Source organism: Ursus maritimus, unplaced genomic scaffold (genome assembly GCF_017311325.1).
Source record: "Ursus maritimus isolate PB19 unplaced genomic scaffold, ASM1731132v1 scaffold_13, whole genome shotgun sequence".
Lineage (NCBI taxonomy): Eukaryota > Metazoa > Chordata > Mammalia > Carnivora > Ursidae > Ursus > Ursus maritimus.
In genome coordinates this window covers 35,752,825-35,765,837 of record NW_024423675.1, presented here as the reverse complement: position 1 = coordinate 35,765,837, position 13,013 = coordinate 35,752,825, and the positions used below count along the sequence as shown (strand labels likewise).

Below are 13,013 nucleotides of genomic sequence, written 5' to 3'. Positions count from 1 at the left end.
TACACTGGAGGCTGGAAAGGCTGATTTATGCAAAGGGAGAACTGGCTAATGAGACCCATATACATATTTTGTGAACTAGAATAGACATGTTTTCCTGGACAATGTCCTTGTAAATTATATGTAGGATGGGAAGACAGCCTAGTATGGTCGCAAGAACGTAAGACTTGGGTGTCAAAGGTCTGATTTGAAATTCTAGAGCCATGACACTAAAAATCATGACCATTTTTATATCCTTCAGTAATAACATTTGTTTTATTGTCCTTAAAATATTATTGTCAGGATAAATGATTCATGAAAAAAAATCTTTCAAACTTTTAAATTTCCAAACAAATTTCAGTTGTTATTGCTACTAATAATTGCAGATCACTAAGAATTGGTTAAAATTTTAAGCTCTCCAAAAACTTAAGATTCAGAGATAAGATCTTAAAGACTAGTTTCACTCATCAGTTAATTTTTAATAGATCAATTAATTGTATTTCCTTATAAGTTTTGTTTCTCAAGTGCATATGCTCTATGAATAATTTCTCCTAATTTAAAAGTAATAATATCCATTTTAATAGGTGACAATCAAATTTGGAAATTGAAGTATATTTTCTTCATTTTCTTTCTGCTTCTTAGCTTACTTTATGAAGTTTATATATTGCCTTATTTTATAATCACCCTATGATCTCTCTATGTGTGTGGTTTTTTTTTTTTTTTGAAGAATAGCAAATTATATTTTCTTCAGTGTAAAACTATTGTGCTCTTTGTGAAAAGATGGGGAAAAATTGATGAAATGTAAAGCCAATCAGGCTTATGGTACTTTAGTTTATTGTGAAATTGAAGTTTCAATATGGCATCATATATATATGAACTTACCCTAGTTTGCATAGTATCAAGTGGCTATTTATAAGGAGGGACTCTGGATTGGCTGCAGTAGTAGATGGAGAAATAAGTTAAAGATATTTTCCTGTGTCTACCACTTAGTATGCTAAACTGTGTATGTAATCATATTCTAAGGGAAAACACACAGATTCATAGATAGATTTTTCTTGCAATAGAGACATACAACAAGACAGCTCTGAAGTATGTGATTAACTTGAAATAATGGTGGCCCTTAGGGTTTCAGGCTTTTTCTATTTCATAATATTTTAGGTCTGTTATTACCTTAGGTGAACCTAATTCCCCAATAAAGAAGATGCTGAATTAATTCTTCTGTGACTTATGTCATCAATATATCTAGAATAGAAATAAAACTATGTGGGGTGCCTGGGTGGCACAGCGGTTGGGCGTCTGCCTTCGGCTCAGGGCGTGATCCCGGCATTACGGGATCGAGCCCCACATCAGGCTCCTCCGCTATGAGCCTGCTTCTTCCTCTCCCACTCCCCCTGCTTGTGTTCCCTCTCTCGCTGGCTGTCTCTATCTCTGTTGAATAAATAAATAAAATCTTTAAAAAAAAAAAAAAGAAATAAAACTATGTGTCTCTACCATTTATGAGATTCTAGGTAGCTATTTTTTTTTAATGATTTTTTATTATATTATGTTAGTCACCATACAGTACATCCCCGGTTTCCGATGTAAGGCTCGATGATTCATTAGTTGTGTATACACCCAGTGCACCATGCAATACGTGCCCTCCTTACTACCCATCACCGGTCTATCCCATTCCCCCACCCCCCTCCCCTCTGAAGTCCTCAGTTTGTTTCTCATAGTCCATAGTCTCTCATGTTTCATTCCCCCTTCTGATTACCCTCCCTTTCTTTATCCCTTTCTTCCCCTACCGATCATCCTAGTTCTTATGTTCCATAGATGAGAGAAATCATATGATAGTTGTCTTTCTCTGTTTGACTTATTTCACTTAGCATTATCTCCTCCAGTGCTGTCCATGTTGTAGCAAATGTTGAGAACTCGTTCTTTCTGATAGCTGAGTAATATTCCATTGTATATATGGACCACAACTTCTTAATCCAGTCATCTGTTGAAGGTCATCTCGGCTCCTTCCACAATTTAGCTATTGTGGACATTGCTGCTATGAACATTGGGGTGCATATGGCCCTTCTCTTCACTACGTCTGTATCTTTGGGGTAAATACCCAGTAGTGCAATGGCTGGATCATAGGGTAGCTCAATTTTTAACTTTTTAAGGGACCTCCACACTGTTTTCCAGAGTGGCTGTACCAACTTGCATTCCCACCAACAATGTAGGAGGGATCCCCTTTCTCCACATCCTCTCCAACAATTGTTGTTTCTTGCCTTGTCTATTTTTGCCATTCTAACTGGCATAAGGTGGTATCTCAGTGTGGTTTTGATTTGAATTTCCTTGATGGCTAATGATTTTGAACATTTTTTCATGTGTCTGTTAGCCATTTGTATGTCTTCATTGGAAAAGTGTCTGTTCATATCTTCTGCCCATCTTTTGATTTGTTTATTTGTTTCTTGTGTATTGAGTTTGAGAAGTTCTTTGTAGATCTTGGATACCAGTGCTATTTTTTTTTAACATTTCACAAAAATTGCTGAATTTTGTATACCCTGATAATAACTGTGGACTTCTAGAAACAAATCTTTACATACAGACAAATGAGATTAAACATACGTATGCACATGCACATACACACATACAGACAAATTCATTTACTGTGTGGAGCTCAAGAATATTCTTTTATTGGATTTTCCCTGATACGAAATCTAATAAAATAAGAAGTTCCTTCAAAGTAAATGGTTTCTTTGCCTTATTGTCTTCAAACACACCATACAGTGAGTGAACACTAGTCAATTTCTGAAGCTTTTCAGGACAGATTGCACATGTTACCTTACTTTTTGCCAGGATTGCATCACATGCACATTCTCAGGATGTTTATGAATAAAAATAACCCAAATCCTTTTTTTTGTTGTTTGAGCAAAGATCAGCTACAACAATAACTGATCATAAATCTTTGTGTAGTAACCCATAATAGATATGAGACATTATAATCTGGTTAATAATGATTTGATAAATAGATGAATTTAATTGTAATATATTTGTTGAGTAAACTAGTAAATGATTTTTTCAAGCTATATTGAATTCTAGTAAGATTGTCTCATTGTCTAATGAATATCTAGCAAGATTATCTTAGTTCATGCTAGCATATAATATTATCATTCATTTACTTTTGTGTTAAGAAAGCAATTACCTAATTTTATTCTTTGTTCTTATTTTCTCTGGAATTTATTAAAACCTCTTCAATAAATTCATTTCTGAAAATGCAGCAAGGCAGATGTGCCCATAAAATAAAAGTAATTTAAAGAGGAGAATTAAACATGCAAACCTAAAAAGCTGTATCTTAAACAGTAAAAATTCATTATATTAGTGATTATCCCAATAGTATTAGAGGAAAAAATTTGAGTGAAATACGGCAAAACTAGAGAAGCAATGAGAAGAATGATATATCACCAAGAGTATTCAATCCAGAACAGCTACCTAACCTAGCATTTTCCAAGGAGAGTTACATGGGGCACCAATATATCATGGTATGTTGTAATTTATCAATGGATGTTTCCCCAAGAGTTTATAATCAAATTTTCAACATTCTACATACTATATTCTCTTTTTGTGAGTTGCAATGCATCTAAAGTTTCTGAGAAGTATTTAGTTGGAAATATGTAGGTATTTCTTACTGTGGTAAAATGCACATAACATAAAATTTACATTTAAAAATGTACAATCCAATGTCATTAAGCACATTCACAAAGTTGTATAACCATCACCACTGTCTCCTTCCAGGTATATAACTTTGTTAATTTGACCATGAAACTGTTTTCTTCTGGAATATCTTTTAATTTTGGTATGTCCAGAAAATATAGTTATGGAAACACCGATCTAATCCAATCCTCTCAATTTAAAAATTAAAAATAGAAAATGTGATTTTGAGAGGTTAAATGCCTTGCTCAAGATTACACAGGTCGTTGGGATATAGCCCGTCAGTATCTCATTCATATTTCCCACTTCCAAGAACAGGGGCTTTTCTATTTCAAGGTATTTTCCCCTTGTTTCCATTGGTGTTGCCTGGATCCGATAATCCAGTATCTACAAGTGATACATTACAATTTGACCTAGACGAATTCAGGATTAAAACAAATACATTACTTTTTAAAAGCTACATTGTACTTGTTGTATAACTCTCACTGTGATTTTCTTATGAGAACTTCCATTGTAAGAACTCTCTTTAATTTACATAATTCTTCTGTTCTTAGGTCTTTTTAAGATTGTGGCTGATAAAGCGCCATACCTCACCATGGAAGAAATAACAAGAACCATTCATATTGGATCAAGTAGACTAGGACATCCTTGCTTCTATCATCAGAAGGACCTAAAACTAGAGAATCTCACTGTAAAACACGGTGAGCAAATCATGCTCAACTCAGTTGAAGAGATCAATGGCGAAGTAATGGTGAATTGTGGAGTGGTAAGGAATCATCAGAATCACTCGTTTACTTTGCCTTTGTCACAAGAAGGAGAATTCTATGAGTGTGAAGATGAACATATTTATACCCTAAAGGAGATTGTTGAATGGAAGATCCCAAAGAACAGAACACGAACTGTGAAGCTTACAGGTTTTTCAAATAAGTGGGACTTAACAAATCCATTCCCTAAAGGCTTTTATGGTGCTCTGGTTCTAAAGCCTGTTTATGAGATTCAGGGTGTGATGAAATGTAAGTATCCACTGAGAATGATGCTCTATGAGGGTGAGCACTGTGGGGTTTGGGAAGGAGGAAGACTTTAGAGTTTGAAGAAAGCGACCCTGTCCCTGACTTGTCCTTTAAGGCCACTGAGAATTAGATTCTCATCTATAAATAAGTAAACCATATATTTGGTGCAAGGATCAAATCGAATAATGTATATAAATACATATTATACATTGTGTGGTGCTATGCAAATGTAAATTGTGGTAATTGGCAAGTGCACACAGGTTAAACTACTAATTCATTTCTATCACTGCCAGTTAAACATGGTTAGAAAAGAGCTACTTTTGGGGCATCTGGGTGGCTCAGTCGTTAAGCATCTGCCTTCGGCTCAGGGCGTGATCCCGGCGTTCTGGGATCGAGCCCCACGTCAGGCTCCTCTGCTGGGAGCCTGCTTCTTCCTCTCCCACTCCCCCTGCTTGTGTTCCCTCTCTCGCTGGCTGTCTCTCTCTCTCTCAAGTAAATAAATAAAATATTAAAAAAAAAAAAGAGCTACTTTTAAGGATAGAGCATATTAGGTTAGAAAGAAGCTTTCTTCTATGAAGGTGGTCAACAAAGTGATACAAAGTTTCCTTAATATGTCTCTTACTGCTATTTTTGTGATATTTTTTTTTTTCCTGCTATCCATCACTGGTCATAAATCTTTTTAGCTGGGAGTCCCTCTGACTTAAGGGAAAATGATGTGACAAATTAATTCACATGTAAGTTTGTTTTAACATATAATTTTTATAGGATAATTTGCATTTAAAAATAGCAATAGCTGGAGAGAGCATTGTTATCCTAAAGGAATTAATACTTTGAATTTTCAAAATTATGGCACTAATGAGCAACCACGGAGCAAAGAGTTGTGTATGCAGTCAAAAGTCCTGGATTCTAACTCTGGGTCAGTAACTGAATAGGTGATGGCTTTGAGTGAGCCATTTAAACTGTCTTTGCAAAGGGGATGATGATACCTCTTTTGCCTACCTCTTACGGTTGTTTTGAGAATGAAATAAGATTGTATTAAGGTACTATATATCATACACTTGAGGAAAAATAACAGTATGTAAAAATGTTTGGTCAAAGGCTATCCCTTGGATATCTCAAATTCTATTTCTCTCTTGTCCTATAAGTATTGTTGGTTGTTGGTCACTTATATAAATATGAAAAAACTGATGTGAACCTTTGGGTAGGTTTTAGAACTACATGTTAAATTTTGTTACACCTAAGTAATTTAACCAGAAATTAATTCATCTGAATTAAAGGTATAAGTAAGGAATTCCACTCAAGTAGTGATTATATTTTAACACTGCAAAAAATTGAGGCCACAGCATGATCATTTTATAATATGACAAAAAATGGAAATCGCAGCAAATTTTAGACCTCTCATTAATGTTTTGTTAGCGATCCAAAAATGTGTAATTGAAATTGATAATTGAGTTTTTCTCACTTTTCATAAATTATGGATATAGCATTTTCTCATTTTAAAATTTGTGAATTTTTAAAAACCATTGGCATCTCCTTTCACACAGCTGCAAATGTAGGCCAACCCAGAATCTAAGCCATGTGAACAAGGTGGTTACTACATTTAATGAATTTAGATTAGGGGTCAACAAAGGCTTCTTTGAGGAAATGGAATTTTAAACTAGGGCCTGGAGGATGAATAGGAGATAATAAGACAGAGAAAGAGGGGACAACATTGGAGGAAGTGATAGCAGTTTCTGGGAAGGCAGGTAAGTTAAGCAAGCTATTGGAGCTCCAGTGTAGCTGGTGTGAGAAAAGAGAGGACAGGTTGAGACAAAGATCAAAACATGCAGTGAGGTAGTGGAATCAGTCATGGAGAGTCTTGACATACATGTTAAGGGGTTAACGTTTGTCCAAAGGGCAAATTAATAAAGGGTTTCAGTGGAAGGGACAGGGTCAGAGGAGTGTAAGAAGGCCATTGGGTATATGGCCGGGTATTGGGGGTTAGTACAATAGTGATATCAGCAGGACGCATGCTCCTAATAGGTATTTAAGAAGTACAACCAGCAAGATTTGGAGGTCTGTTGGAAGGAGGAAAGAAGTCAACCTGAAATCCAGGCTTCTGGCTTGATCTACTAGTTGGATAGTGATACAGTTTACTAAATATAAACATTGATAGATGAACAGGACATATTAACACAATTGTTTAGATGGACTTATATATGGTTTCATGCTAACCAAGGCCCCAGAAGAAAGCCTTTGGTGGAAATAAAGTCCTTTCCAAATATTTTAGTCTAATTTCCATTCTTTAATGGTATTTAAATTGAATTTTGATTTGTTATTTTGGATCTTTAATTTCTTGGGGATTATTTTAAACATTAGTTCTTTTTGTATAGCAATTTCAGGACAGATGCCGTATGCCATTGCTTTGCATGTGTACGGACTGCAGAATATTCCCTGGAGATAGAGGACAGGTGTCCAACACAAAAAGTCCAGTTTTAAAAAATTATTGTTGTAGGCATTTGTCTTCTAAATATAAAATGTAGGCTATTTTTAAAAATCAATTGTGGTCTTGTTTTACATTATTCTTTCTTATATTAAAGATTCAAACTTGCCTTGAAGTCAACAGCATATGGTTTGCTAAGTTACTTTCCGATGACCTTGAGTTCAGGCATAGTTGAACACCCTCTTGTCTCAAGTCCTCCCTTTCTCAAGTGATAAAAGAATAAGTCTGAGGCAGGGATAGAAAATTTTAGAGAAACCTTAGGGGTAAAAGCAAGATGAAAAAGATTGAGACCTATAGGAAGCTTTGAAATACTGATTTGCTGAAAAATGAACATAGTAAGTAAATAGAGAAAAGAAGGAATATAACATAAACTACTCCTGGTGTTACGTTTTTAATATGTTATTGATGTGAAAATTTAGGCATCATAAAGAAGTAGTAGGATGTCTTTAAATGAAATATTAGTTCCTGGAAACTTGCTCATAATCCCCATTACAGGCCTGAAGCCCCTCTGACTCTCACTATACAGTTCATGATTTGTAAAACATTCTATCTCTTTGGAAAATAGATACAACTAACCATCCAAGACCTCTAACTACTAGTCTCATATAAGTCATAGTAAGATCTGTTTGTGCCTTTCATTGGAAGGTAAAAATTCATGTTAGTGTGCCAAATGGAATACTTAATATTTACAAATGAAAAATTGAGTCAGCTATTTAAAGCTGCTACTAAAAATCAGAAATCTTGCTTGTTAAAACTTTTTAATTGTGTTATGTTTTGATGTACAGATTGATAATTACTTCTCCCCTAATGAAAATTTCAAGAGTTGAAAAGCTGCATTTCATTTTAGGTAAAAACCTCAATGCCTTCCAAAATTTAGGGGTACAGTTTTTGCTTAGACATGTGAAATATCAACTCATTTATAAGTTGAGGGTTGAAATCACAAGCAGAAAGGTGGTATCAGGAAAGCAGTATCTTTTTTTTTTTTTTAAAGATTTCATTTTATTTATTTGACAGAGAGGCAGCCAGCGAGAAAGGGAACACAAGCAGGGGGAGTGGGAGAGGAAGAAGCAGGCTCCCAGCAGAAGAGCCTGATGTGGGGCTCGATCCCAGAACTCTGGGATCACGCCCTGAGCTGAAGGCAGACGCTTAAGGACTGAGCCACCCAGGCGCCCCCAGGGAAAGCAGTATCTGAATATTGAATAATAGGTGATAAATCAATAGCAAAAAAAAAAAAACAAAACAAAACACAAAAACCCAAACATTGATCTTTTAGTATTCCGAGATTTCTTCTTTCTTTCATTTTATTTTTAAAAATAATCCCAATATTTATCAATGTCAAAAAGGTGAAATAGTGGTAAAAGGATTTATAACAAAGTGATCAGCACGCTTTATGCCCTTGACCATTCCCAAATTTTCCCCACATTCTGCTACTTCAAGGTAACTGCTTTAAATATTTTGTCCCTGCTTTCTTGTATTTACATTTAAATTTCCAAATAATATGAAGATAGTGCTATTTTTCAAAGCATTGACTTTATACAGGATTAGAAGAACACTAATCTCCTTCATGAAGGCTCCACCCTGGTGACCTCATCAAATTCTGATCACCTCCTAAAGGTCCCATCTCTTAATACCATCACCCTGGGGAGTAGGGTTTCAACATGTGAATACTGGGGGATGAAAACATTAATCTGTAATAGTGTTGTTCTGGGACTTCCATTTAAAACCATCTGGGTGGTCCTGTTCTTTCACCGTGATGGCAGTTTTTAGTCTGGAAACTCAGATATTTCATTTCTGAGATAATTTCTTTGATAATTTCCTTTCAACTATTTTTTTCCCCTTTTTTCTTTCTGTAACTTCTAATCTTTTGTTGAAGCTCCCATACTGATCTAGGACTATTTTCTTCCCTATTTTACATCTTTCTTGTCTTTGGTTTACCTTCAGGGAAAATTCCTTAACTACATTTCCAACTGTTTTAATGAATTTTTAATTTCAGCTATCATATTTTTAATTTCCAAGAGTTATTTCTTACATCATTTTTTAAATGTTACTGTGTTCTTGTTTTAAGAATGCAATATCTTATCTTTCTGAGAATATTTTACAATTTCTTAAAGATTTCTGTGTTCCTTGCATTTTATCGGCCTCTTTTGGGCTTTTTTAAAAAAAGGTTTGGGGCGCCTGGGTGGCTCAGTGGGTTAAGTGTCCCTCTCTTGATTTCAGCTCAGGTCATGATCTCAGGGTCATCAGAGCCTTGAGTCAGGGTCCATGCTCAGCATAGAGCCCACTTAAGATTCTCTCTTTCTCTCTTTCTGAAAAAAAGGGGGGGGGATTTGATCTGTCACTCTCATTAACTGTTTTCTTCAAATGCCTGGTGATTATTTGCCATTTGTTTATATTTATATGTAAGACACTTTTTTTTTTTTAAATTTACAAGTGAGGCACTATTTACATCCAAGCTCTTTGTTTCTGAATTTTAGGTTTCATTTTGCCAGCTTTGTCATCAGAGCATTCCCTAAATTCAGGCTCTGTGAGTCTTTCCTCTGGGGCTTGCTCAGTTTCTTTCAGATCAGTTGTGGGGCTTCTGAAACTATTGTAGCTGAATGGGGAAGTTGCGGAGGGTTTCACCATTTCCCCACAGGTTTAGACTTACTCCTTTGCTTTCAGTCCCGTTTTTCCCCTGCTCACGTATGCCTAGTTTCCAGATTCTGTGACTCTGTATCTACTCTTGCTGCAAAGAGAGAGGTAGTAGGGGTGACTGCTTATCTTCCCCAGAATAGAGTTAGAGATCTGGGGTTAACCACTCTTCAGACATTCAGATAACCCCCTATATTCTCATCCACAGGTCAGAGGGGCCTTATGCCTCCAATTTAGGGCCCTTTTTGAGATCTCATGGGGCAAAAAAGGCTGACTTTTCATTGTACTATGGCTTCTTAGGCACAGAGGCTTTCCTTTTTCTATTCTGCCAAATTTTTGACCATTCTTCCATCTGAGTTCTACCTTCATTCCGTGTAAGGATTGTAGATGTCTTTTAGATTCACAGAATCTTATTCTCTTTTTTCTTTCTCTTTCTTCTCCTTGCCCTCATAGTAAATTTGAGAGAATAAAGGGTTGGAAGACCACATATTTCACCTATAAACCTCACTACTTACTTAAGCTAGTCCCAGCCCAGAGCTTTTCCTGGACCTAGCATTATCTTGAAAGTACTGTTTGCTAATATTGCTAAAAGATAAGTATAATTTATAAACAATATTTTTAATAAAACATAATTTTCAGTAATTCTTAAACATACCAGAGTCAGTTTCTTATGTATTTATTTTTATCTTCTCAATGCATGAGATAAAGTGTCCAATATTGAATAAATCGAATACATGAATTAATGAATGAAACAACTAAAATATTTGTTTCTGTATGTATATTCTACATAGTACAAAGTTCCTATAGGTAACAAGAAAGTTTTCTCACTCACCATATCCAGATTTGATTTATTATGATAACATATTTATGAATTTAATAGCTAGGGAGAATGAATATTCACTTCAGGGCACCAAAGTTGATATCATTTATATTTGTGTAACAGGTTCAATTTTTATTAGTGCTTTTCCTAATGTGCCTATGAAAATATTGAGACTTAACATGATATTTAGAACCAATGAACACTATAGTCTGCTTCCATTTCATTTTCTTCCTTTAGGCAAGTAATCTTATTGCTAACAGAAATATCAAACAGCGAGCAGTATAAGGTACAGTTTACATATGTATTTATTTATTCTTATACTACCAACTGTAAATACTTTACCTGTCAGGGTTCTCCAGAGAAACAGAAGATATTTATAACATTATATATAATTATATTGTATAATATAAACAAAATTATACATTAATTAGTTAATCAATTAATTTTAAGGACTTGGCTCATGTAATTATGGGGGCTAATAAGTTCAACATCCATAGGACAGATTGGCAGGTTGTAAACTGAGGCAGAAGTTGATGCTGTAGTTTGAGGCAGCATTTTTTCTTCTCTGGGAAACTCCAGTTTTTGCTTTTAAAATGATTCAAATGATTAGATGAGGCTCACCTACATTATGGAGGATAACATCCTTTACCCAAAGTAACTGATTGAGATGTTAACCACATCTGCAAAATACCTCCGCAGAAACACCTAGAACAGTGTGTGATTAAGTAACTGGGTACTGTAGCCCAGTCAAGTTGAAACATAAAAATAACCATCACAAACATCAATGGAGGACACGTATTGACATGTATCATCCAGTATAAGAAAATGGCTAGTCACTTCTCGTAGCTCTTATCAATTAAAATTATAATATAAATAAAAATATAAAAGGAAAAGTATTACAAATAAACTAATATTAAATGTAAGTATATTGATTTTAAATGAATTGATTTCTCAGTGAAGGTCATGATGGGGTTTTTTTTCTGCTACAAATATTAGAGAGCAACCCAAAAGGCACTTTCTCTATTTATAAATACAAACAACAGTAGAACCAGGGAATACTATCTAAGAAAATGAAAATTCATTGTATAGTTTCTTTTAAGTTGAAATGAAGTTGAATAAATGGGGAAAAAAAGATAATTCACAGAATATTCATAAAGAGAATTGAGACCAAATGGATGAACTATAAAGAAAATTTTAATTTGAAAGCCTAGAATTAGTCAAGTTTACAAATTATTAGTGCATCTAATAATCATTATAAAGAGTATAATGTGATACAAAAATATAAACAAAACAATTCACTGAGCAATTGGATGTGAAAATACTTTTGAGAAAAATGTAAGTGTAATCTTGCAAAGTAAATGACAAAGAAATCAAACTTAGAGAGTGAAAATTTCTAACAAATATTATAATTATTATTATTAGATAATAATGTAGGAGAAACTAGCAATTGAGAGAAACTGCAGGGTTAGAATTGACAAAACTTGTTAAAAAGAAAATATGTAGAGACAATCATCTCTTAGGGCTTTTTGACTGGGCCTGAGAATCAAACTGACTTAGATTAGAGAAAAGCAGACAGATTTACAGGTTTTATGTGAAAGGGGTGCCCTCAGAAGGGAATGAAGACTCCCAAAATGGCAAAACCTACATGCTTTTATATTGGTTTGAACAAAAGAGGCAACTGAGGAGAAGTAACTAAACTAACTATGTGGGGAGGTTAAAGAAAGGTGAGAATTATTTTAACAAGGTCTGTCTGGACAGAATTCACTTGGCTGTAACTCCCTGTAGAAGGATGTTTTTTTCTCCTGGTATAGAGAAGGCATCTTTCACATGGGAGTTTTGTCTCCTGTTTTCAGGAAGAAAAGGAGAGATTAGAATACCCTTCTTGCACCTGCTGTTTTTCAAGTGCCTTTAAGTCAAAATAATCTTGATGCCAAAATGATTTATTTTGGGGTGGCATATTCTGCCACCCTTGACTTTTGAAGGATAATTTTGCTGGAGACAGAATACTGGGTTGGTGGGTTTCTTTTCTTTAAACACTTTATGTATGCCACTTACTCTCCTCTTGCTTGAATGGTTTCTGAAGAGAAGGACAATCCAATTTTTATCCGTCTTCCTCTAGAGGTAAGATATTTTTTTCTTCTGGCTTCTTCAGGTTTTTTCTTTTTCTTTGATTTTCTGCAGTTTGAATATGATATGCCTACATAGGTAGGTTTTTTGGTATTTATCATGCTTGCTCTTCTGTAAGCTTCCTCAATTTTGGAAAATTCTCCACCATTATTACTTCAAATACTGTTTCTGTTCCTTTCTCGTCTTCCTTTTGGCGTCCCTGTGATGTGCGTGCTACACCTTTTGTAGTTACCCCACAGTGCTTAGATATTCTGTTCCATTTTTTTTTTCATTCTTTTTCTTTTTCTTT

The 13,013-nt window shown here is 34.8% G+C and overlaps 1 protein-coding gene across 1 annotated transcript in view; it reads left to right on the top strand.

The window, feature by feature from the left end:
• Positions 1 to 13,013, top strand: part of THEMIS (thymocyte selection associated) — a 178,865-nt gene that overhangs the window by 76,165 nt on the left and 89,687 nt on the right. The window contains exon 3 of the mRNA XM_008691120.2: positions 4,209 to 4,667. Within this exon, the coding sequence (XP_008689342.1) occupies positions 4,209 to 4,667 (459 nt within the window). The remainder of the gene's footprint in view (positions 1 to 4,208; positions 4,668 to 13,013) is intronic.